Raw genomic sequence first — 23,667 nt, 5'->3', positions numbered from 1 at the left:
CCCTGGTCCCAGGTCTACTCGCACTCTGGGGGAGCTCATTCACTCCTGTGTCTGCTAGCATCTCCACGCGCAGGTGATTCTTTGAGGAAACCCGTAGCCCGGCCATCCCTGTGTCCAGCTGCTTTCTGGATTTGGCAGAGGTACTTAAACATGTCCGCAACCGAACGTGGCAACTTCTACTTAAACTAGCCTGGCCGGAATTACCTTCTGAGTGAAACCGAAGTCATCCTTGATACAGCTCTTTCATCCCCTCACATCTTGGTTCTAGATAGTGGAACCTCGGGTCTTCCTGATTATTCTGTTCTCTAATCTAGATTTCACTCTGCAGTGTGCTCATTCTCAAACACTTATCCAGGGTCTGTCAGGATCAGGGCTTCACAATCTGGCCCTAAGCTCGCCCTGTGTTCCACATACACTTCATGGGATTGGGAACCCCCAGAGATCTGAGATCAGTTTAATAAACATTGAACACTTCTGTTAAGGGCAAGAGGCACGAGATTGACTGTAACAGTATCCTGAGATTAGATTGCAGCCCAAGGGGGTAGGCAGGAGGGAGAGAACGAGCTTCAGGCTAGTAATGGTAGGGCCCTTAGAGAAGGCAATTATACTTTAGTCATTGATATTCCCTGCATCTACCATCTAAACAAGCTCACAGCATCAGCTAAATGTTGAATTAATATGAAGGAAATGTTTTTAATTGTACTTAGTGACAAAAAATTGTTTGCATGCCACATTGTTTTAAAGGCTTTCATTTCTCTTTTTGATTCCCTACCCCACTTCCCCAAGATCAGATCTTGAGGCAGGTATCTGAGCAATTCAGGTAGTGAAACTGCAGTCATCTTTGACACTTTCTTAAGTTACCCACCAGCTGGTCAGCTGTCTTAAGATTACTTCCTCCACATCACTTCTTTTCATTCCATGGCAAGCACTACCTGGGATAATGGAAGCGTCCTCCTAACTGGCCTTAATGCCTCTAGTCGACTCCCATTCTAGTCCTTCCTGAAAAGGACTAAGTGGATTTTGTGTTTTTTTTTTTTTTAAAGATTTTATTTATTTAAGAGAGAGAGAATGAGAGAGAGAGAGCACGAGAGGGAAGAGGGTCAGAGGGAGAAGCAGACTCCCCGCTGAGCAGGGAGCCGGATGCGGGACTCGATCCCGGGACTCCAGGATCATGACCTGAGCTGAAGGCAGTCGCTTAACCAACTGAGCCACCCAGGCGCCCTGTAATGTGTTTCTTTGTTGGTCTTCAGCAGCTCTCCACTCCTGACCAAATTAAGTTCAGGCTCTCATCAGTGTGGACACAGCTTACCTTCCAGCTTTCCTACTTCCTTCCTTTATATATGCAATGCCTTGTGCTTTCCTGACTCAAGCAACAGAGACGAGTTTTCCCTGTTCCTGTCTCATCTATTAAAATCCTAGTTATTCTTCACAGCCTGGCTCAGGCAGGACTGGGTATAACAAAGGACAGGAGCTTTTGAATTACTGAGGCAGAGTGCTCTCACCTGAATAGAGATCATAATCCCCACATGAAGTCATGGTATAAAGCAAGTAATGTTTGTTAATGATCTTGGCACAGTTATCTTTCCCTCCCATCCAATCGGCGTTCACTGAACCAGAGTACCTTCAAACACACTCTGAAGTTCACACAAATTATAGTTTATGTAAAAATTTATTTGACGAAAATGTAGAAAAAGTGATACTATTACATATGATACAGTTGCAAGAATCTAAATGAAAAGTGTGGGTTTTATTCAATTGCACAGTTCGCTAGTGTACCTTCTGGGTAGTGTGATGCTTAATAAATAGGAGTGAGGGGCAGAGGATTTGGATAAGCTAGAAGCAGGGTGATTTTGTCAGAATTGTAAACTTGAGTTGGCCCCCACACTGCTGGGGAATGTGGAATGTTTAGCTCTGAGATGTTAACCAAGAAAGCAGAAATACAACAAAGCCAAAATGTGCAGCCCTGCCTACAAAATACTCCATATCCAGTTTAATCAGGAGTTTCTTGGTCTTTTATTAACTTGGTCCTAAAGAGGAATTAAAGTCCTACATAAGTAAATCTTCAGTTTGCCATTCCCTGAAGTATAAAGGAGATGAAGCTAGGCTGATTACTTTATCTCTACTTTGCTGGCAGAGAGGCCCCTTCTGCCCAATATTTCTTAACAACTGCTCAGTTCTTCCTGATAGGACTTCTCTGAATAAGACTGAATTCTACCACATTCATTCCTGCTGAGGAGATGGTCTCACATCAGAGTAGACAAGCATGGGTCATTATTGGAATAAGCTATCTGCTCCTCAGAGAACAATTTTAGAATGAAAGGAACATGTAGAAGAGCCTAACATCAAGGATCTATCCAGAAAATATCGGGGTGATTATTATGATTATTTCCCAAGCATTCTCAATCCGACTGCTCAGAGGATGTTTGTTCTGCATGGTGGAGTGTGGGAAAGAGCCGAGATGATTAGGTTAATCTGTCTATGGTTTACGACTTCCCACAAAGCCAGCCCCCTCCCCCTGGCTTTTTTTAATTTTTGCTCTGGATGGAAAATCCCTGCCCATATTTTAATGTGATGGTCCCTGGCTACCTGTCGTGTGACCAACAGTCGCCCAGAAGGTTATATATTCTTCGGCCTTTTAAGTTGACCCATGACTAGATACTGGAGTTGTTTTTGAAAAGTGTAGGGTTGTCTATTCTCCCAGGAACCAAATGCCCTCAGTTTTAAGAGAGTATGCTCAATATGAAATACCCTGCCTACCTTATGAATAAATGCAACTTAAGGATAAAAATAGAGCTGAAAAAGCGGGTGCCATTTGAAAAAAGGAAGGAATTAGATTTAACTGGTGCTCAAAGCTTCTCTGATACAAAATATTTGGTCATATATTCATAATTTGCTTGACATTTCCAGCAAAGCGAAGATTCAATAGCAAAAGAAACTTCTTACAAGAGAAGAGAAAGACACGGAGCTCTGGAGTTTCTGTTGGAACAAGACTCTTCTGTTTTGATTATATACAGTTAAGTTCGTTTAGTGTCTGATCCAGTGTCTGATGTAAGCCCACATTCTCTTCTTTGGCCTGGGCAAGTTTTTCTGGTGAGGATTAAGAGTGGGGGAAAAATAAATTAATAAGCATCTTTGTTAAGGAGAAAAAAGTTTCTAAACCCCACAAACTGTCACAGTGAAAGTCATAGCAGAGAAGGTACTTTACATTTTAATTATAGCAGAATACCATGGAATAATTAGAGATCAAGTACCAAAAATGGGAAGTCAGGGTTGCAAGATAAAATACAGTCTTCAATTAAATCTGAATTTCAAGTAAACAACAAATACTTTTTTAGGACAGGTATATCCCAAATGTTGCACGAGATATACTTATGCCAAAAAATTACTCATTGCCTATCTGAAATTCAAATTTAACTGGGTGTCCTGTTTTCATTTGTTAAATCTGGCAATCTAGAGTTAGAACACCTGGACTTAAACCCCAGCTGTGCCACTGAAATACGCCATTTAACCTTGTTAAATCTTTCCCCATCTGTCAAGGATAACAACAGCAATATGGGGCATGGGGATTACCATAAGGAACAAACAAGAGGCACTTCAGAACTTAGGAAGTGCTACACAAACGTAAGACTTTAGTCCTAGATATGGGAAACAGTACATTTCCCCCCCTAGTGCTAGTTAATTAGTCTTTGTTAGGAAATTATAATCCTGAAACCCGTTTTTCCTTTGGGGGTTTTGGGAACGGCCATTGAAATTCCAGGCATAATTGTGTTCTTGTGTCTGTGTGTCCGTAGCCATGTAGTCAAACCCTAGATAAATGCAACATGACTGAAAATCTAAGTCAGACTGCAGGTGAGTTATTAAGTGATAAAATTTTCAAAAACTGAAAAAGTAAGATGCCATTTAGAGGTAGGCACAACAGCGACCAAGACAGGACTGGTTTGTAATGAGTGATGGCCGATAAGAGACTAGGCCAAGAATCATTAAAATACTGGAGGAAAGCAAATGCCTCATAAACTGAGATAGGATCAGCTTGGAAATTTTCAGAAAGAAAAAAAAAATGACTGCAAAGACGGCAGTCTTTCAACTAGAACTGCTGACCCTTTCATCTGACAAGGCACTTCAAAACATCAAGTTGCTATGATCGGGGCGGATTCTGTCAGAGAACAGTGAGTGACCTGGGCCTGACTAATGTGGATGGACAGTGCCCACTCCGTGTAAGCCAGTTTCTCCATGGTCTCACCTAATCCTCACTGACGGAGCCACTACTTTTGTTCTGCAGAAAAGCTAAGCAGCTTGTGCAAGGTCCCACAGGGCTGAGATTCAAACCCAGGTCTCCCCACTATAAATCCTGACCACACTTCACCTTGCCTCTTGGATTCCCTGGCATCTACTTTGTATTAGAGCTGAGATTAAAAAAAAAAAAAAAAATCTTTCCCTTAATGTATCAATTGCCCTCAAGAAGTATGACAGGCCCATAGACCATCAACGGTGGTAGTAGATCCTGATAGCCCAGATCTCTCTGTAAATGAAGTTCCACTTAGGAGCTTAGTTAGGTAGAATGACTGGATAAGCAGGGCTGCAGTTATTTCAAAGAGTGGAGGCCACATACATCTGGAAAAATCCCAGGAACAAATATATAGTGAGCAAACAAAAACACCCACCCCTTCCCTTCATAGTCTAACCTTTCCACAGTCGTAAGTACGGCAGTGTGTGAGGGCAGTGGTTTATGCAAAAGTTCAGAGTGGATGATAGTTAGGAAACCAGAGAGGCTGAGGGTGAAAGGGTGTGAACAGTTTAAGGGAGATGAATTTTAGAGGGATGAATATAAAGAACTGGGACAGAGGTTCCCACCTGAATAAAATCATAGGATGAGGAATAATAAGCTATGGTGACAAAAAAAATTGTTGATCTAATTACAGATCTTCATGCTGCTCCCAGGTTCAAGAGGCAGTCTAAAAGACATGCGTGGACATCAAAATGGCAGTGTTTCTGGCATGATTTATGGTGGTGGTGGGGGGGGGGGCGTGCAGGCAAAAAGTGGATAAAATATCTAAAATTTGGATTCTTGTGGGGAAATCTATGAGCTTTTGGTCACTATAGGCATGATCTCTTAATACCCACAGGCTAACTTTAAGAGTTCTCACCAAACCAAAGCAAGGTTCCTGATTCGAGTTGAGTATGAGGAGATAGATGTTAGCATCTCAGGCAACTTTGGAACTCGGGAATGAACTCTGTCTGGCTTTCCAGCAGCTTCCACCCCCTTTCCCTGCTAATGGGATGCACTTTCATCCCCTGTGTAGTTGTTTTCTAAGGGCAGGGGCTAGAGGTGAGGCTCACTGGTGAACTTCCTCCCAGGACCAAGGGCTGGGTAGATGTTCCATGAACAGTGAAGACACAGTGAACCCCGGACACCACTCTCAGGGTGTAACACAGAGAAAACAAATGCAAAAAGGAAGAATAAGGAGACCAGAAAGCCATTGCCGCTTTGTGAATCCGTAGGTCAAACCCCATTCAAGAGGAGCCTCTTTTTAGACACAACCCTGCCAGTTTTTGCAAGTTCTGCTGACTCTTTCAAGCTGCTTAAGAGGCTGGATAAGTCTCCATTCAAAAACAAATTTCTATTTAAGGAAAAACTGCTATTGGCATGCAGATATAGTTAGCTAGCACATATTTGAGAGCTCCTGCCAAACAGCCAATTTGTTTCCATATAGGCAGAAAGAATCACGTGGGCATCATTTTCCTTTTGAAATGAGCTCTTCATTTGAACCACCCACTCTCTGTTGTAGCCACGGTCAAGGGCACCAACAGCTACGGCTCAAAAGCGGCAAGGGAAGAAAATGAAAATGGGCCTGGGCACGAGGAGTGCCTGTCTTTATTTCGGTCACACAGTCACAGACACAGCAGAGGAAGGCTTGAAAGACCAAACCAGGAGGCAGGAAACGAGCTTCTAGAAGCCCACGGGAAGTGCAGGCACCACAGTGAGGAGGCCAACTTCGGTATTGCTAGGACAGAGGGCGGCACCCCAGCTCCCTCTCACAGAGAGGTCATGTCGTTGAGAGCATGGTCCAGTTCCTCGCTGATAGCTTTGTACTTGAGCTTCTGAGCGTATAGCTCGTCTAGAGGGCGGAGGTCCCCAGGGAGAGAGTTCGGAAAAAGAGGTACAGGGAACAGAATGTGAGGGTCGGAATGGAGTGCCACAGATGAACAACGAGAGGAAGAAAACAAAAGTGAGAAAACAAAGCATGAACTAGAAGAAAGTTGTGTCCTATGTAAAACAAATGAGGAAGCAAAAGATCAATGGAGTGGTTTCTAAGTGGCTTGAGACTCTGCAGGGGATTAGCCATGATGAATCTTTAAAAGAAAGGGGGACTAGACATGGACACAGCTTCTATCCCCAGCCTCCCGCCCCAGGTTATTTCTGACTTGCAGTGATGTCACCCAGTCCAAAGATTATACTTTGGAATGGGATATTTTCCCTTATATGGAAACCTCACCTCCCAAACCAAACACTGGGACACATGGTCTGAGGAACAAGTTTGGCACCCTTTCTGGGTGAGACAGATAATTTCAGGAGATTTTGTTTGAAACCCAAGATGCTAGAATTCCCCAGTTTATTTTATGAAGAACACAGGACAGAATTCTTTTTCTTTCTTTCTTTCTTTTTTTTTAAAGTGGGAACTCTTCAAGAGATTCTGGGATATGTGGGCACCAGACTTTCAGACTGGAGTCTTTATTCAGTTTCTACATTCTCTGTATTTTCATTTTTCTCATACTGTGATAAGCTCTGAGTTCTCTGGGAGAGAGCTTCTGTAAAAATGTAAGGCATTTTAAAAATGCAAGGCATCTCTCAGGAATGAGCAAACTGAAGGACATTCTAAAGACTTTTAAAACAAAATCAGCCATATTTGGGTCTCTGTATTCACACGTGGAGCCAATTAAGCAGAGAGCTTTTACTTCTGGAAAAAATGGTAACCCAGGTCTACATTTGACTTGCACTGTCCTGTTCCAGTGCCCCAGACCTCCAGATGTGCCGTCACTCTGTACTTAACTTTCCTAACAAAGCCCATCTCAGCCCCTCCAGAGACTCCTCCCAACTGTCAGCAGATTGTCACGAAGGGGGAGGCAGAGCAAACGTAATTAGATGGTAGTTTCATACCTTCCAGGTCATCAATTGTCTTTTCCAGTTTTGCAACCGTTCTCTCTGCAAATTCTGCACGGGTCTCAGCCTAGAAGAAAAGAAAGGAGTCACTATGATTGCTTCAAGACCCAGCCGAGAGAGAAACCTGAACTCGCTGGGTGTGATCGCGCTCACCTCTTTCAGTTTGTCGGACAAAAGTTTGATTTCTTCTTCATATTTATCCTCCTTTTCAGAATACTGTGGGAGAAACCAAAACAGTACTTTAAAAAGGGGGGGAGGGGCAAAAAAAAAAAGCATAGAAGAATGTAGGTTCTCTGTTCCTTGGAGAAGAGCATGTGCATGAAGCACTATGAACATTTCTAAGAAGCAAAGTGGAGGCAGCACCTTTCCAGATAGAAGCAATGTGCACAAAACTCAAGAGAATCTGCAGAGGAGCCCTCTGGGGTGGGATTGAGCTGAAGGCCTGGGCTGGATTAACTTGAGATGAATCTGTGATCAAGACGGAGCAGATGGCTGAATGGAAATGATGCCACGTGGAGCCCTCCACAGTTGGCCTGATTGATGTTTTCCACCCCGCTTCCCACCACCGTTCTCAAACGCGTTCTGTGCACTCTCCAATCTCCCAGCCTTAGCGCGCCGCCCCCCCCCGCCGCCCAGCATGGGATGTTCCTTTCCCCATTGACTACCTGCCAGAAAGGATTTTTGTCTTGCAAGGTTCGACTCAGATTAGTATCAGCTAGCCTTTACAGCTGCTTGCTAGGTGCCAGATATCCTCGATCCCATTTTACAGATGAGTAGAAGCATCACAGAGAGATTAAGTAGTTGGTCTAGGGTCACATGGCTGTGAAGTGACCACACCATGACTGACTGGAACCTGACTCTGGAATTTGAGCTCCTGGCCTCCATCGTGCTTTACAGCCCTTTTAAACATCACCTCCTCATGACACATTCCCCAACTTTCCAAGGTCCCTCTGTTGAAGTCTCAAAGCACTCTATTACTGGGTCAGTCTCTTCTACTCAACTACACTCTGAGCCCTTGCAGAGCAGAAGCCATATTCACTGTAACATCTACCCTTTGGCCTAGGACAGCATTTAACATGCCCACAGGAGCTAATTTGGCATGCACAGGTGATAAGCCACGTTCGCTCATCAAATATCCTCGATTCCCTGTTAATACTAATGACATAGCTCTAAACAAGACAGATACAGTCCCTGTCCTTAAGACTTACCATCTAGCAAGGAAGGCATGTAATTAATTATGACAAATGTGATCACGATAGGAAAAGTAGGCGGAGCTATACAGCTGAGAAGCCCCTAACCTAGATGTTCATTGCAACTGGAGGGCGGTAGGAGGTGGCGAGAGTGAGGAAGCGAGGAGGATGGCGAATTCACAGGGCAGGCCACGGGAGAGTGTGTGCATTGTTCCTAACATGGTTCTCTCTGGTAATGACTGCTTTGGGTACTATTTCAAGCTAAAAAGCCCAATTCCGCCTCTTATATCTGCTGCTCGATCTTTTAGAGTGTATTTTATGGAGGATCCAGGGGATTCATCTGAGAGTGAGGCTCTGCATACAGTTAGGCTCAGATCTCCTTAAGAGGAGCCTGACCAGGTACAAATCTCATTCCCTCTCCGCCCTCCTCGAAGGCAGAGATAAAAGATGGTGCAAAGACGCCACTGAAGAAGGAACTCTAGCTGCTGACGTCTCTTTTTTGGTGGGGGGAAAAAACTTGCTGCTGGGCACCAAAGCCACTGTTAGCAAATACAGGTCAGATTCCCCGATACCCTGGGCATTTACTCCCGTGCACCGTGGGGAAGAAAAGTAAGTCCAGCAAATCACCAGCGCAAGCCAACCACCAACCTTTTCAGATGCAGCCTCGAGTGACTTCAGATTGTTAGTGACATTCTTGAGCTCTTCTTCCAGGTCACCACATTTTCTGTGCAGAGACAAAGGAAATTTATGTCCTGTCCCCCCCTTAGAGCAGGCAATTCCCTGAAAGCTTTCAAAAAGAGGAATCCACGCTGCCTAGGGCCCCCGGAAGGAATGCGGGGGAAAAATGTTAACGGCTTCTTTCTGAACTGTAGAGCCGTGCGCTTATCCAAACCCTATCGTGCCTGGCAAAGGCGCAGCAGGCCGAGGAGTATTTGGAAGGTTCGTAAAGTACTCCTGGGCTCTCGCCAAGGGTGAGGCAACAGGACCTTGTGAAATCTGTGATTGATGAGGCTGCCTCCAGAAGGTTTAAGAATGAAATGGGGCGCAGGAGGTTGGGTGACAATCAGTTTGCACCCGACACTCCAGGAGGCAAACTCTGAACGGATTTGCGAAACTGGATCCTCTCTCTCAGCACCGCGGGATGCTCCTTGGAGCCAGATTCCTCACCCGAGGCCAAGGGGGAGAGGCTTTTTGTGTGTTCGGGGAGCCTGCGGGACTGTGGTCAAGCTTCTCACCTCCCACCCCCCCCCCCACACCCAGGAATGTGTCACAGGCAAACAATGACATCAAGAACAAGGCAGAAACGCTGATAGGGAAGGCTGCCTTCCGCAGGTAAGTGTTCTCTTAAGAAGGCGCAGCCTCCTGAGATATCCTCTCTGGGAAAACGGGACTTCTGGGCTTCTCTGCTATGGCCCATCTCAAGTCTATTTCCCAATACCTCTGGGGGAAGAGCGAACATGTAGGCAGCTCTTCCCAGGGCAGAAAGAACAAAAAGACACTCTCAGCCTTGGAGGCAAGGAGGAAGGGCTGAGCTATGAGTCCCAGATGCCCATTCCACTTGAGCAGAGGCTTTAAAGAGTCAGGGTCAATTCCCTACACAACCAACTCCCCCCCGACTTGGCCCCAGGAGCCGAGCTGGGCCCCCTCTCGGTCCCGCTCTGCCACTCACAGTTCAGACACCTCGGCACGCTCCTCCGCCCTCTCCAGCTCGCCCTCCAGGATGACCAATTTACGAGCCACCTGCAGACAGAAAGGATCTACTGAGACCCCAACAACCGTGTCTAGTAGGATGCCTCCCCCGCGACCCTTGTAGATGGCAAGGCCTCGCCCAGACCATCTGTGAGGACATGGGCCCCAGGAATGAGGCACACAACCACAGAGGCAAGAAGAGCGACTGACCTTTCATGGTCTAAAGACCCATGATTCCCAATTTTAGCCAAAACACCCAGCTATGGGACATAAAGTGATCTGATCATTTGGTCTCCTAAGTTAGACAAGTGTCACAGAATTCCCCAGGCCTTCCTGGCATCGTGGAAGATATGGTTTCCTAGCCAAGTGGCCATCTCTGGAAGAACAGATGGGGACGCAGAAGGACAGCTGAACTAACCAAAAGCTTCCTTTAGGCAGCCCCAGGGCCCTTCCTATCACAGATCTATTTCCTCCCCACTTCCTGCTGCTGCCCTCTGCCAGCCCCACTCACCTCCTCGTATTTGCGGTCAGCCTCCTCGGCGATGTGCTTGGCTTCTTTGAGCTGCATCTCCTGAATCTCCATCTTCTCCTCATCTTTCATGGCCCGGTTTTCTATCACCTTCATTCCTCTGCAAGGAGCAGCCTCATCATTACCTCCACACACTGATTATGGCTCATCATACACCTCCACCCGTCTGCTCATCCAAACTCCTCTCCAAGAACATGTTCCAAAGAGGAAATTGTAGAGCGGTTCTCATTCGCTTCCCCTTTACCTCAAACTTCACAACTGCCCTATGAGGTACACCATCCCCACTTTACAGACAAAGAAACGGAAGCACAGAGAGGCCAAGTAACTTGCTCAAGGTTGTGTAGCTCTTAAGTGGCAGAGCTGGGATTCAAACCCTGGTGATCTGGCTCCAGGGCCCATGCTCCCATCCTATATGGCCTCTCACTAACCAGTAACAAGGACTTGTATGCCAACAGTTACCACAGTGTGATGGAGGTCGGGGCCAGCTTGGCTGTGGGAATGATGAATTCTACTGCAGTGGGGGAGGAGGTGTGTATGTGTCATGGGAGGCTTTCCAGAAGAGAACACAGGGAACCACAGGAGGGTTTCAGAAACAGGAGGGAACGGAAACCAGAAAGATGAAGGGACTGCCGTGGGAAGACCAGGTAAGAGGCAGGTAACCCACAAGGTGAGGGGTGAGGGAGAGCTGAACTGAAGTGGATATGTCCAGTTTGGAAAGGACAAGTGGCTGGGGGCGATGACTGGATATCTACAGCAGAGCTGGCTCACCCTGGCCTGCACTGCTTGGAATGCCCTAGGTAGGACCAGATACCTCCCAGGAGGCCAACCCAGGATAACGTATTGATGTGTGTCATGTCTGCCCAGAGTGGAGGACCATACATGTCTTGTTGCTTAATAAATATGTCACTAGTGTTCCTAGCTCACTGTCAAGACACCTTCACATCTGTACAAAGCCTTAACCTCAGCACCCGAGCGAGCTTGGGAAACCTTCGCAGCACTGGAGAGATCCAAGTGACTTGCCCAGCGTGAAGTAAGTGGCTGTGGAAGGCCTTGAATCTAGATTCTCCAGTTCCCAAGCAGAGAATTCTTTCTATCAAAACTAGCAGTCTCCCAACAAGGGCGTCGCCAAAGGCCTCCGGTGATACGACACAAAGAAGTGAGGGGCCTTCCCAGGCTCTCTGGGTTTGGTGAGGTTCTGGAGGTGAGACGTCTGGCCAGCCAGGCTGCCTGTGAACATGGGCAGCAGCTAATCCAGGCACAGCCATGAGCAACTTGTGACTGGGTCCCTCACATTTCCTGGTGGCTGAAGCAGAGCCTCTGCTGGGCTGTGTGCCCTCCCATGGCACAGGCTGTTCTACACTGCACCGGAAGAAATTTCCCACAGGGGCAACCGGCGAAGTCCATCTCCAAGGTTGGTTTTTAATCTCACAACAGCACAACCAGAAATTAACCCTTTCGAGGACTTTATACCAGGAAACCATGGCGGACGGGTGAAACGAGTGCCCTGGTGTGATCGTGGAGTAGATACACAATGACCGCTGGCCTGGCCCACACCATCACTGCACAAGGAGCCCATTTACCACCACACAGAGACGGCTGCTTCTGTGAATGACACAATCTGCCCTCAGTCCTCCAGAGCCTGCGCCAAGGCATGAATTATCCTGCGCCGGAGGACAGAGCATCCTGCTGGAGGCCCAAATGCAGAGTGCATGCCACCGAGGTGAGGAGCGCGGCCAGTTTCAAGTCTGTTAATGGTGCTGGTTTGCGCGTGTCCCTGACATACAGTTGTCACTGACCAGCAGGCTTAACGATCATCTGTGCAAATGGCCCATTCCAAGTTTTCATCTCCCATCCCCCTCTCCCATCCCCCAGGAACTTGGTATCGTGAGAACACCAGCGAGATGCAGTGGCTCTCAGAGAACCCGCGAAGCAGCCTTCTGCAAACTGGTGGCCAGTGACAGTCATCCTCGCAGGCTTACATCTACCCATTTTTACATTTTTCTCTGCCAGTTGGGAGTTCTCCTTCAGTCGCCCCCAGGATCCGGGAGGTCAGCCGCACAGCACCACCCCCACTTCCGAGAAGCACACGCTGATGCCGCCAGGTCATCCTTACCTCTCACTCTCATCGGCAGCCTTTTCTGCCTCCTCCAGCTTCTGCAGGGCTGTGGCCAGTCGCTCCTGAGCCCTGTCCAGCTCCTCCTCAACAAGCTGGATGCGTCGATTGAGAGCTGCCACATCCCCTTCGGCCTGGGGAGGTCAGAGGTGCAGCCGGCTTAAGAAGTGAAAGGCCAGCCCAGCATCCCCAACTCACATGGCATTCTTCCCTCCATTAAACACTTCCCCCTCTCCCACTGCCCGACAGAGCCCACCTGGGAATGCAGGCAGTAAAGAATTCACACTCTCATCTGGAGAATGTTTATTTTCCACATGTTCTTCCCCTGAAAATGTCCAGGAACATCCACCACTCAATGACAAAGGTGTGTATTCCAGTACAGGACAGGCAGTCAAGTCAACACGGACGAGCGCCAAGCACACTGCATGCTGGGAAAAGACAGTGCTGGCCTCTCTGGGATTCCTAGAGACTAAGGCCACCAGTGCCCTGGCTCACCCTGGCATATAAAAAGCTCTGCTCCCAGTCACCTCAATGATAAGATAAATGTTAAGAGTATGGAAGCCTCAGTTAAATGTTGGCCACACAACGTGGGGAAGGGGGTGCGGCACCGTCCGAACACCGCCCTGAACTAAGTCTGGCCCAGAGAGGATGGGACAAAAAGATCTAAGTGAGGAAAGAAAAGAAAACGTCGTTATACGTCGTTATAGGCACGGAAGGGATGTCTGAATGGTGATACTGGCTTTTCAAGGTATTTGCACCTAAAAGGAAGACAATATGGCGGTGCACACGCAAGCAGGAACTTTGGGCTCAAAAAGCGCTTGGTCAGAATCCCTGTTTTGCCAATTTGTAGCCGTGTGGCACCGGGCAGGCTGCTTCGCTGCTCTGGGCCTCCCCATCCCAGCACCGTGAAGACTGTAACTGAGGGTGTGGCATTGCACCTGGCATGTGGGAAGTCCCATGACTTCACCTCATTTAATCCTCTGGTATTTTACGATGGGGAAATGGAGAGGTCCAGCTAGGGGCAGTCGTTCTGTTCAGGGTCAACAGAACTGGCCTCAGGAAACCCAGCCCATGGCTCTTCCCTGGCTGAGTCTGTACCCTACAGAGTCTTGTGGAGGCTTTGAGAAATACTGAAGAGTTGGTGAAATTTGACTCAACCGAGGGAAGATGTGTAAAGCTACACTGGCTTCTTCCTATCAAGTCAATCTCTGAATTGGGGAAGGCCATAAAAATTAGTAGGAGACGCTTCCTCCCCTACCCCCAAACCCCCTGAATTTATACAGCAAAAAAATGGAGTAAAAGAATGAGGCCAGAGATGCTGAAAAAGAGAGACTCAGGAAACTGTGCTCAGCTCCAGAGTCTTAGCAGCAGATGGAGGGAAAACTCCCACAGGTGTTTCTGATCGCAACTTCCTCTGAAACACCAATTTGGAGACTACATTAAAACCACCGATGAACTATTTTAAGAAACTCACCCACTCCTTCTAACGAGTGGGTGCCTTTTATTCTTTTTAATAACGTGAATTTTAACTCCTTCAGCAACAGGGGCAGGAATTGATTCCCCCCCCGCCCCCATAGTTGTTAGTACATTAGCAAAACTGCATAACCAACACGATGACCTAGTTCTGGAACATTTTCATCAACCCCCCCCAAAGTAACCCCATCCCCATTAGCAGTCAAGGTATTGATTTTTAAGATCATACAAAGGTGCTTTATTCATGAGTTGTCTTTAAAAAACGAAAGTGGACTTTCCTTCTGTGGGGAATTCTGAATCCTGATAACCATGCTTTTGGCACATTTTCAACTGTCTGGAATTGAAAGAACGCTGATATACAGGACTATAGACGTGCATACATATATATGTATTTTTGAAAAACTGCTAGTCACTGCTAGTCATTTTGGGCTCCACCCCTTCCTGCAATCAAAGCTTCTACACTCTACAAAGGATTTCCCTTATAAGGTAAAAGAGGCTTGCTAGATACATGTGGCAAAGGAACAGGAAGATGTCGGTTAATCACACAAAAATCTAAACGAAACCAGCTGTCGGGAGGCAGACCCAGAAGTCTGCCACACGCCGGCTCTTGGCTTTCTCCACAAGAGACTTGAGAAAGGCTCCCCCCCCCGCCTCTGGTCTCAGTTCCTTTGCCCGAGTACTTTCTTCAGACTTCCCCATCCTGACCAAGAGGAGAATGCTTTGAAAAGCAAACTTTTTAAGAAGTCCACAACTTTCCAAAAACATCTTTCCTCCCAACTGGACGGTCCTACTCCTAAGTCTTGGCTGGAGGCTGAGGGCCATTTTTAAGCAGAAGTAATTGTCCTCCAGCGAGATGACTTGGGATGAGATCAGAGGGAGGGTTCTGCCGGTTCCTTGAGTGAAAGAGGCCAAACCAGCTACTGTTTGAGGCTTGCACCAGGTTTTTGAGGCCTCTTCACGCCAGAGCAACCCTAGTGGAAGACTAAATGCTTCCACTCAGGCCAACACTGGGGCGGTGTGGGGCTCTTCTCCAGACTTGTCAACACCCCGCGCATCTTTTCCATTTCTGGGGTCCCCACCCTCAGCCTCAACACTCCAGCTTTCCCGGGCCCCAGGCTTCCACCCTCTCCCCCAACTTTCTTGCACACCTAGGGCTCTTCTCCCAGCAAACTCTTATTCTATACTAATGAATGCTCGACTTCCATTTTGAAGCTTACCCCACGGGGGTGGGGGGGCTGCTCCCCTGTCCTGCTCCCACAATAGAACACTGAACCCCCTGCAATGCTATCCAGCCTTATTTGTACCCCTCACACCCATCAGACTGTGAGCTCTTCTGAGGTGACTGAGAGGGGAGGAAAAACAGGCCAGGAATTGAGCACCTACTATGTGCCCTTACTCCCCGAACCCTCCCAGCTATCCTAGGGCATTATTGTCACGGCTGCTTTACAGATGGGGAGACACGCAGCTAGGGGTTAAGTACCAAGTCGTGGGAGATGGCGTTAGATTCCGGATCTCTCCCCAGCCCCAGGGGTTGCCACCATCTGTCCTGCCTCGAGGGGCAGTCCGAGGACGGAGGGAGGGCGAAGAGGGCCCTCCTCCGTCGGCCCCATTATCTGTCGCAGGCCCCGCAGCATGGAGCGGAGGCACACCGAACCATCTTGGGTCGAGGGCCCTGAGCTAACATTCCTAAGTTCTTTTGGAGAAAAGCGGGGTCCCGCGGCCGTCGCTTGCCGGTCGCTCCCGAAGGGACCAGCTGGGGAGGGAAAGGCCGGCGGCTCCGGGCTGAACTTCCGCCCCCCGCCAGGGGCAGACACGTCGCCGCCGCGCCCCTGGGAACAGCTGGGAAAGTTCAGCTGGAGCCGGGAAGCCGCGTAAGAGGGGAGAAAGTGCGACGCCCCCCGCCCCCCGCCCCCGCCCCCAGAGTCCGTGTTGGCTAGTCCAACCCCAGACAATGGAAGCTCAATGTTTCCACTCTCACTTCCCGCTCCAAGGTCCAGTCGCCGGTCCCCACCCCACCCCCCGCCCAGCACCCCCGCGCCAGCCCGGAGTCAGACGGCAGTGCGGCGCCCCCCACAACCCCCTCCCCACTCCAGGATCGTGCGTCCTCGTCGGCCCCATCCCCCCATTACCCGCTCGGCCGGCCACGCCCGATCCGGATGCGGCGCCCCCTCCCCCGTCCCAGGCTGGGGAAGGAGGATGACCGCGGAGAAAGGGGGGTCTCAGCCCGCGCAGCGGAGGGGGCTGCGGGTCCGCGATCCGGGAGCCGCCAGGCCAGAGGGCGCGAAGGCGGGCTAACAGGGGGCGGGGGGGTGGGGAGTGGAGAAGCGGGCAGCGGCAGCCGAGGGCGGGCGGGGAGCGCGGGAAGCGGGCGGCGCGGGGAGAAGGGGAGAAAGGAGCGCGCCCTGGGTCGGGGGATGCCGGGGCGCGGGGCCAGGGCGCGGGCTCTCACTTTCTCGCGCCGCTCGCGCTCGCCGTCCAGCTCCCGCTGCAGGCCCTGCGCTCGGTCCTCCGCCTCGTCTGCCTGCTGCTGCAGGGCCTGGATCTTGCGTTTCACCGCCTCCAGGGAGTTGAGGCCGGCCATGGCGCGGAGGCGCGGAGGCGCGGAGGCGCACGCAGCGGGCGGCTGGCAGCGGCGGGCGCTCGGCTCGGCTCGGCTCCGGCGAAAGCTGCACCAGCCGCGCCCCGGCCCCCGAGCCTTTGCCTGCGCCGGGGCCGCCCCCGCCTCTCCCCGCCCCCGGCCCGGCCGCCGTCGGGGCGATGAGGTCACCGGGCCCGGCCGCCGACGTCAGCACCGCTGGGGGAGGGCCTGACGTCGGCACCGCTGGCCACAGCTGCTGGAAAGTGCCCCTTTTCGGGACTTATTTGGAGAAAGCGCCGGGAGGCACCGCCTTCTCCTCTTCCTCCTCCTCCTCCTCTTCCTCCGGCGCTGCCCTCCCACCCTCCCGGCCCCGGGGCTCCCGCCTGGCCCAGCCGCGGGCGCCCCCATTACTGCGCACGTACGTCGGAGGCTTTCTTCTCCGTCAGCTCCAGCTTCTCCTGGGCGTCTTTCAGGTTCTCGGAATATTTGTCCAGCTCATCCTCCGTCCCCTTCAGCTTCTTCTGGAGGTGCGTCAGCTCCTCTTCCACCTGGGGACAGATGGGGGGACGTGTCAGCCTGGGGGCCACGTACCCGTGGCGCAGGGGCGTCTCCCACATTCACAAGAGTCCTCTGTCTCTCTGGGCCTCAGTTGCCTCATCGGCAAAACAGGGATAACGATACTGTGCACCACTCAAACGCTACCTGTTAATATGATTTTCACCTTCTTCCCATCTCTTGGGACCCACTGTGTGTGCTTATCTTTTGGGGGGTCCCGGATTCTCTTTCAGAATCGATTACAGCTTTTGGGAAACAAGTCCCAACACTCTTCCCAGAAACACACGTTCAGTTTTGCATCCCAGTTTCAGGGGTGCGGACTGCTGGTGATCCCGAGTTAAGCAGAAATAAGAGTCTCATACTCTGGGTCCAGATCTCCCCCCCAAACCCCAGCCTGTCCCTCTCTAGTCCTGCCTCCTGCACTGGCAGCTAGAAAAACTTTCTAAATGTGTGTTTGCCCTCCTCCTGCCTAAAACTGCCATGGCTCCGCATTGCCCAAGAGATCGGTTCTCCTACTTTCCCACAAAATACTCTTAAAGGTTGGGGCACCTGTGGGGGCTCAGTAGGTCAAGCCTCAGATTCTTGATTTTGGCTCAGGTCATGACCTCAGGGTCATGAACTCAGGATGGTGAGATTGAGCCCCTAGTTCGGCTGGTGCTGGGTATAGAGCCTGCTTAAGATTCTCTCTCTCCCTGTACCTCTGTCCCTTGCCCCCACCCTCACCCCATGCTCTCTCTCTCTCTCAAAAAATAAAATAAAATAAAATACTCTGAAGGCCCACCCCATTCCTGTACTTGGGGGGCTTGTCTAGAAGAGAGATACCCCTCAAAGACCACTTTCTTTGAAGGCTAAGGTTAAATCTTTAAAATTACTGCACATCTGGCTTATGTTCATTTTAATAAAGTGTCCCCCGTGTTCCCAAGTTTTCAGTTCCCTTTGTTTATCCTGGGAGCCTTGCCCCTCTCTTGGCCCTCCCAGCTTGAAAAGCTCAGATCTATGGGATACAAACCACAAACCCCTTCACCTGTCCATCTCCATCGCCCTCCACTACACCAGTCAAGAGTCAGTTCAGGAAGCCTTCTCTGTCACCTCCAGGCTGCACCTCCCTCCCCTGTCCTGAACTCTGGTCCTCTGGTCAGTCCAGCTCATGCTTTGATCTGACTCCTGTCTCCGGTAGTTTGACGCTGTGGTCCAGTCCGTGCTCCCAGGGTGGGCAAGCAGCCCTCCCTGGGCCCTGCTTCATCCTCCTGCTTCCTCTTCCCAGCAGGAAGCCCAGAGAGGTGGAGTGACTTTCTCCAGGTCACGCAGCACAGGATTTGAACCCACTTCTGAGCAGGCCCTTATGCCAGGCCTGCTTTCCTGCATCCCTTTCTGACTTCCCTCTTTTCTTTAACTTCCGGAAGAAGGTATGTTATTAAAGCTGATGTGGCTTCTAGGTCAAGCTCTGAGTCTGATCTGGGTTACACACTCACCCCTGAGATGATGTGTAAAATGTGCCAAATGCTTTGTGTGTGTGTGCGCGTGCGTGTGTGCGCGCACCTGTGCAAATTCTTTTTTTTTTTTTTTTTTTAGATCTATTTATTTGAGAGAGAGAGCGCGCACAAGCGGGAGGGGCAGAGGGAGAAGGAGAAAGAATTCAAAGCAGATTCCACGCTGAGTGCAGAGCCCGACATGGGGCTTGATCTCAGGATCCTGAGAATACAACCTGAGCCAAAACCAAGAGTCTGATGCTTAACCAACTGTGCGCCACCCCCCGCCCCCCGTGCAAATTCTTAAAAGGTCTCCTGTCCCATCTTCAAGGCCACTGAGTGTCCTACTGCTGAGCTAGGGAATGGGGAGGGGAGTGGGACTCAGAGGAGGCGGGTGACAGCGGCTCAGGCCTATGTCCGGCTCCACAGGGCCTGATCTCGACCTTCAGGCGATAGGCCTAGGTGCCTGGCTCCAAATCCCAGCTGTATGTCCCCTTTTGTGGCCTCAGTCTTCTCATCTGCAAAATGGAAGCCTTGTCGTGGTGGTCTCTGAGTGCCCCCGCAGCTGCTGTGAAACTTCTGCCTTGACTGAGAAAATGATCCAGTTTCCTTAAAGACAGGTCAGCGTGATCCAGCATTCACCTGACTTCCTTCAGGAAGGATCTGTGGGGTGCAGCATTTACTAGGTGCCAACTATATGCCCAGCACAGCGCGCCCTTAATATGACAGAGTGAGAGCAAGTTCTGCAGCTTTGGGCTCATCCAGGTGTGAAGATGGTTAGGTTTTTCATGACATTTTCCAGCAAGGTCGGGACTGGGGTCGGGGGCTATGAAGCATTTAGAAAGTGCCAGGCACACGACACGTACTGTCTGACTGAAGCTGCATGTCAGAAGGGTAAACTGAGTCCCAGCATTAGGAAGGGACTTGCCCCGGGCCATACAGATAGGGGGTTTGAACCCTCGTCAGACTGATTCCAAAGCTGGTTCGGTTGACTTCTAGGTTACGCATGCCCACTGCCCACCCACTTCCCACTGACCTTCCACACCCAGCACCAGTGCCCCCCTCCCCTTGGGAAGCCCACCCTGTTCCCCGGGGCAGAGCCTCACCACCCCCTCGGGCCCTCCCAGGCCCTGTCCCCGCCTCCAGCCCAGGCCTCACTGCTGAGGCAGGGAGCGTTCCTCCGTGTCTGGCTCTGTCTCTCCCAGTCTGACTCCTCCGGAGTTGGGCCGGGCTGAGGTCACCCTGAGCCGAGCCCCAGCATCACTCAGCATGGGGCTAGGCCCAGTGCTCACCAAGGAAGTCCAGGGGAGGTTTGCAGAATGAATCAATGACACACCCCAACGCTTCAGTGGTTGGAGCCAGGTAGGAAAAATCAGTAAGACATACAAATCGGGTTCCTTTCCCTCTGCCCGGTTTCTAAGCACAAAGTGTGTGCTGGTGTGTATGACACCTTGCTGAGGAGGGTAGCCTTCCCCTGGCTCTGTATGGTCTCTGACAAATCACTTCCTTCTCTGGGCCTCAGTTTCCCTGCTGTAAAACGGCTGGGAAGGTCATGGACTGCACACCGTAGTCCCTGTAAATGGGACCTTAGGACTGGGCTGAGGCAGGATGTGGGGTCAAAGGCCAGTTGTGGCGGATGTCACTGCCCTGGGAGGGGAGCGGGCAGGAAGCTGGGTGGGCTGGGCCTCCCGGTCCCGTTCCCACACTGGACAAACAGGGCCTAGAATTGAGACTTTGCTGCAGGGTCCCCAAGGGGCAGGCTGGCCCTGGGACCCACTCTGGCCTCATGAAGTGTAAGGCACTCCAGGTAAGTCAAGTCCCTCATTGCCTCCTGCCTCCGTTCCTAGGTGGGACAGGCCATTGTCCCTTTGAGAATGTGGCCTCTGCTTTGGGCCTCTGGAATCTTGGTTTCCACACCTGGCCATTGGGAGGGGGGCCCGTGCCCCCATGTCACAGATAAGAACACTAAGCATTCAGAGAGGGGCAGCAATGTGTCCTGAGTCAAAGTTAGAAAAAGATCCAGCCTGGATTCAAGCACAAGTCCACCGCAGTGGGTGGCTTCATGGAAAACCAAGAACAGAGTGAAAATCCAGCTGGAGGCCAGAAAACCTGTCCCTGCCTTTTTGGCCATACCGATGGCTGAAGGCTTTGAGAAGCCTTCCCTTTTGAATGTGTGTCTGCCTTAGGAGAGTATGCTGTATCAGTCACTCACATCTTAGTGAAAATTAGAGCCATAACCTTGCTTTGCTCTGAATCCCTAGCCGAGCCTCTCATGGCAAGGGCTGAATAATGGATGGAAGTGGGCAGCTCACGGCCAGCACAAGATGGGTATCTGCGTTTGCCAGGGAGGAAGGAGGAAGGGAGTGTGGCAGGGAGTGCTGGGGTGGGGCTGGCCTCTGAGAATGTGTCACAGGTTCTTAGGGAAGCCCCGGGATACTGGGGGATGGGGAGGCCCACAGAGGAAGTAGGGCGTAGGGCAGGGCAGGAAATAATCCTGCATTTATTGAGTGCTTACTCCGTGCCAGGCACCAGGACAAGGGCTCCACCTGCAGTCACATCTAATCCTTCCATGGCCATGAGAAAAGTGACCACTGTCACTTTCCTATCTCAAACATGGGGCCACTGAGGCACAGGCCTTTGTTCCACGGTGCTCAGTGACCCAGCTGTGGGCAGAGCCAGTGCAAGCTCAATTTCCCTGTCTGTCCTGGGGAGCACAGAGGGGAGCAGAGAGGGCTTGCGTGTGGGTGCAGAGCCTGTCCTTTTACCTTCCAAGCTGGCCTGGTGTATGGGCCGAGCAGGGCTCGGTGCGGAGTGTCGCTGTCCTGGGCGGCTCCCGGGGCTTATCTGAGACCCTGATGCTCCTGGAGGGCTGGGTGATTAACCCCAGGGGGTGCGGCTGAGTCCTGTGGGGGGCAGGGTGCTACAGAGAGAGCAGCACCCCCTTCCCTCCTCCCACTGGCTGATCTGGCCACCCAGACCCAGACAGGTGACTTCTGCTCTGCTCCAAAGCATGGCCTTGGGACTGCCCAGCCCAGGCGTCTGCCCACCAGCTGCATTAGCCCCCCGCTGTACCCTATTGCCGGAGCCTTCTGCGAAACTTGTCTCCAGAGCTCTAGGTCCAAGGCCTCTGCCTGCCACTGGCACCCCTACCTCTCCCCTCTGGGCTCCCAGCAGGGACGGCGGGGGAACCTGAGATATGCAGAGATGCACTGAGATCCTCAGGTTCACCCCCAAATCTCCAACTGCCCCAGGCCTGACTCTGCCCCAGCTGCCCCAGCACACACCCACACTCGGCCACCCTTCCTGCACAGTCCCACCTGGGTGTGTCCTGACATGGGGACAGGGTGACCCTCACTCACGCACAGCTCGGCACTGCCACCCTCACCACTACACACGCGCGTATGCACACGTAGCTGGGCGCCGCCACCCTCACCTGGACACTAATGCGCGCACGCACACACACACGCACTCTGACAGGAACAATCACCCCAAAGAGCACACACACGCCAACACAAGCAGTCACCTCGACACACACACGCTCACCCTGACACACAAACATTCCATTGCCGTCATGTCAGCTTTGGCAGGAGCACACACACACACAGCCTCCCCCCGCTACACACAGCCCACGGTGACACCACCACCAACACCCTCGCAGACTCACGGACACATGCACACTCTTTTCATTCCCACTTTCCAACAACCGCACGCTCGTGCCTCAGTGTGCACATACGCATTGTCACAGACACTTTTACCTTCCACACTCTGCAGCCAAAACACCCCCCCACCTGTGCGCACACAGAAATGCCCAAACACACAAACACACTCTCACACACGGTATCAACCAACTACCCCATCTAGTACACACCCCCACGCTCATCCCCTCATCCCAACACCCCATACACCCTCCAGCTTGCACACACATCCAGTGCACACAAACACCCCTCCCTTACCCAAGCGCGCATGCTCTCTCTCTCTCTCTCTCTCTCTCTCTTTGCTCACCCTGGCCCTGTTGGTGTATAATCACCTCTCTCTCCCAGCTCAGGGACCCTGGAAAGACAATGGTACCCTCACTCTCAGCCATCACCCCCTGTCCCTTGCCCTGACTCCAGGCACTGAGGTTGCTGAAACTCCCGCCTTGGGTCCCAGAGCCTGGCCTCCCAGCCAGGAGCAGCCCACGGAGGGCACTGGGCAGCCAGCCCCGGCCCGGCAGACGGCACCTCACCTGCTTGCACTTCTCCTCAGCGGCTTTCTTATCCGACTCGGCCTGCTCCGCCCGGTCGATGGCGTTCTCCTTGTCCAGCTTCAGCATCTGCATCTTCTTCTTGATGGCCTCCATGGCTGGGCGGTGGGGCGCGGGCACAGAGGACTCTGGAGGGGGCTGCGCTGCGGGCCGGGGCCGAGTGAGCAGCCAGGCGGGGGCGAGGCCCTTATAGGCTCCCGGGCGTACCGCCCCGCTGCCGGGTGAGACCTGGAGGAGGCCCAAACCTAGGCCGCTGGGCCAGCTGCCACTCGCTTGCTCAGGAGGACTTGGCCAGCTCACCGGCCGCCCCACAGCCCTCGCCTTATTTGGGCCTAGGAGTTTCTCAAAGGGAAAAAAAAAAAAAAAAAAGAAAAGAAAGAAAAAGCCCGACCCGTTTCCATTTTTAACCTGGTGACACAGGTCCCCTGTGGGTGTGCAGGCACAGCGCTGGCTCAGGAGGACCCTGGTGGCCCATTGGCCAGCCTCAATTTCCCTGTCTGTGCTGGGGAGCACAGAGGGGAGCAGAGAGGGCTTGCGTGTGGGTGCAGAGTAGGGGCGAGGTGGGGTGGGAAGGCGCCTGTCCTCCCTTCTCCTCCCCTCTGGTCCTGCCTCCAGGTATTGGGAGTCAGGACTCCATCCCATCTCCTGCTCTGCCCCAGGGGCTCCCTG

At 51.6% G+C, this 23,667-nt stretch overlaps 1 protein-coding gene across 2 annotated transcripts; it reads right to left on the bottom strand.

Annotated features, from left to right (window-relative positions):
• Window positions 1–1,650: 1,650 nt before the first annotated feature.
• On the bottom strand, window positions 1,651–23,130 carry TPM4 (tropomyosin 4). 2 transcript variants are annotated; one of them, XM_027583295.2, is made up of 9 exons: window positions 22,981–23,130; window positions 17,154–17,279; window positions 12,681–12,814; window positions 10,550–10,667; window positions 10,019–10,089; window positions 8,998–9,073; window positions 7,313–7,375; window positions 7,157–7,226; window positions 1,651–3,087 (listed from the first exon to the last, which is right to left on the bottom strand). In XM_027583295.2, exons 1-9 carry the CDS (start codon window positions 23,092–23,094, stop codon window positions 3,005–3,007), a joined length of 855 nt encoding a protein of 284 aa, XP_027439096.1. In that variant the 5' UTR covers window positions 23,095–23,130; the 3' UTR covers window positions 1,651–3,004. The 2 variants fall into 2 exon arrangements, with proteins under 2 accessions (XP_027439096.1, XP_027439097.1); XM_027583296.1 differs by lacking the exons at window positions 17,154–17,279; window positions 22,981–23,130 and adding an exon at window positions 16,603–16,910 and having other exon boundaries at window positions 2,832–3,087.
• Between the last annotated feature and the right edge of the window lie 537 nt (window positions 23,131–23,667).

The sequence above is a fragment of the Zalophus californianus genome, chromosome 1, assembly GCF_009762305.2.
Source record: "Zalophus californianus isolate mZalCal1 chromosome 1, mZalCal1.pri.v2, whole genome shotgun sequence".
Lineage (NCBI taxonomy): Eukaryota > Metazoa > Chordata > Mammalia > Carnivora > Otariidae > Zalophus > Zalophus californianus.
This window is presented reverse-complemented; position numbering and strand designations above follow the sequence as displayed.

Coding starts and splice junctions, on each gene's coding strand:
- TPM4 (XM_027583295.2), bottom strand. CDS start 23,094: ATGGAGGCCATCAAGAAGAAGATGCAGATGCTGAAGCTGGACAAGGAG. Junction 10,090..10,549: donor CTGACCGCAAATACGAGGAG/GTGAGTGGGGCT, acceptor TTCTGTCTGCAG/GTGGCTCGTAAATTGGTCAT. Junction 3,088..7,156: donor GACAATTGATGACCTGGAAG/GTATGAAACTAC, acceptor AATCCTCACCAG/AAAAACTTGCCCAGGCCAAA.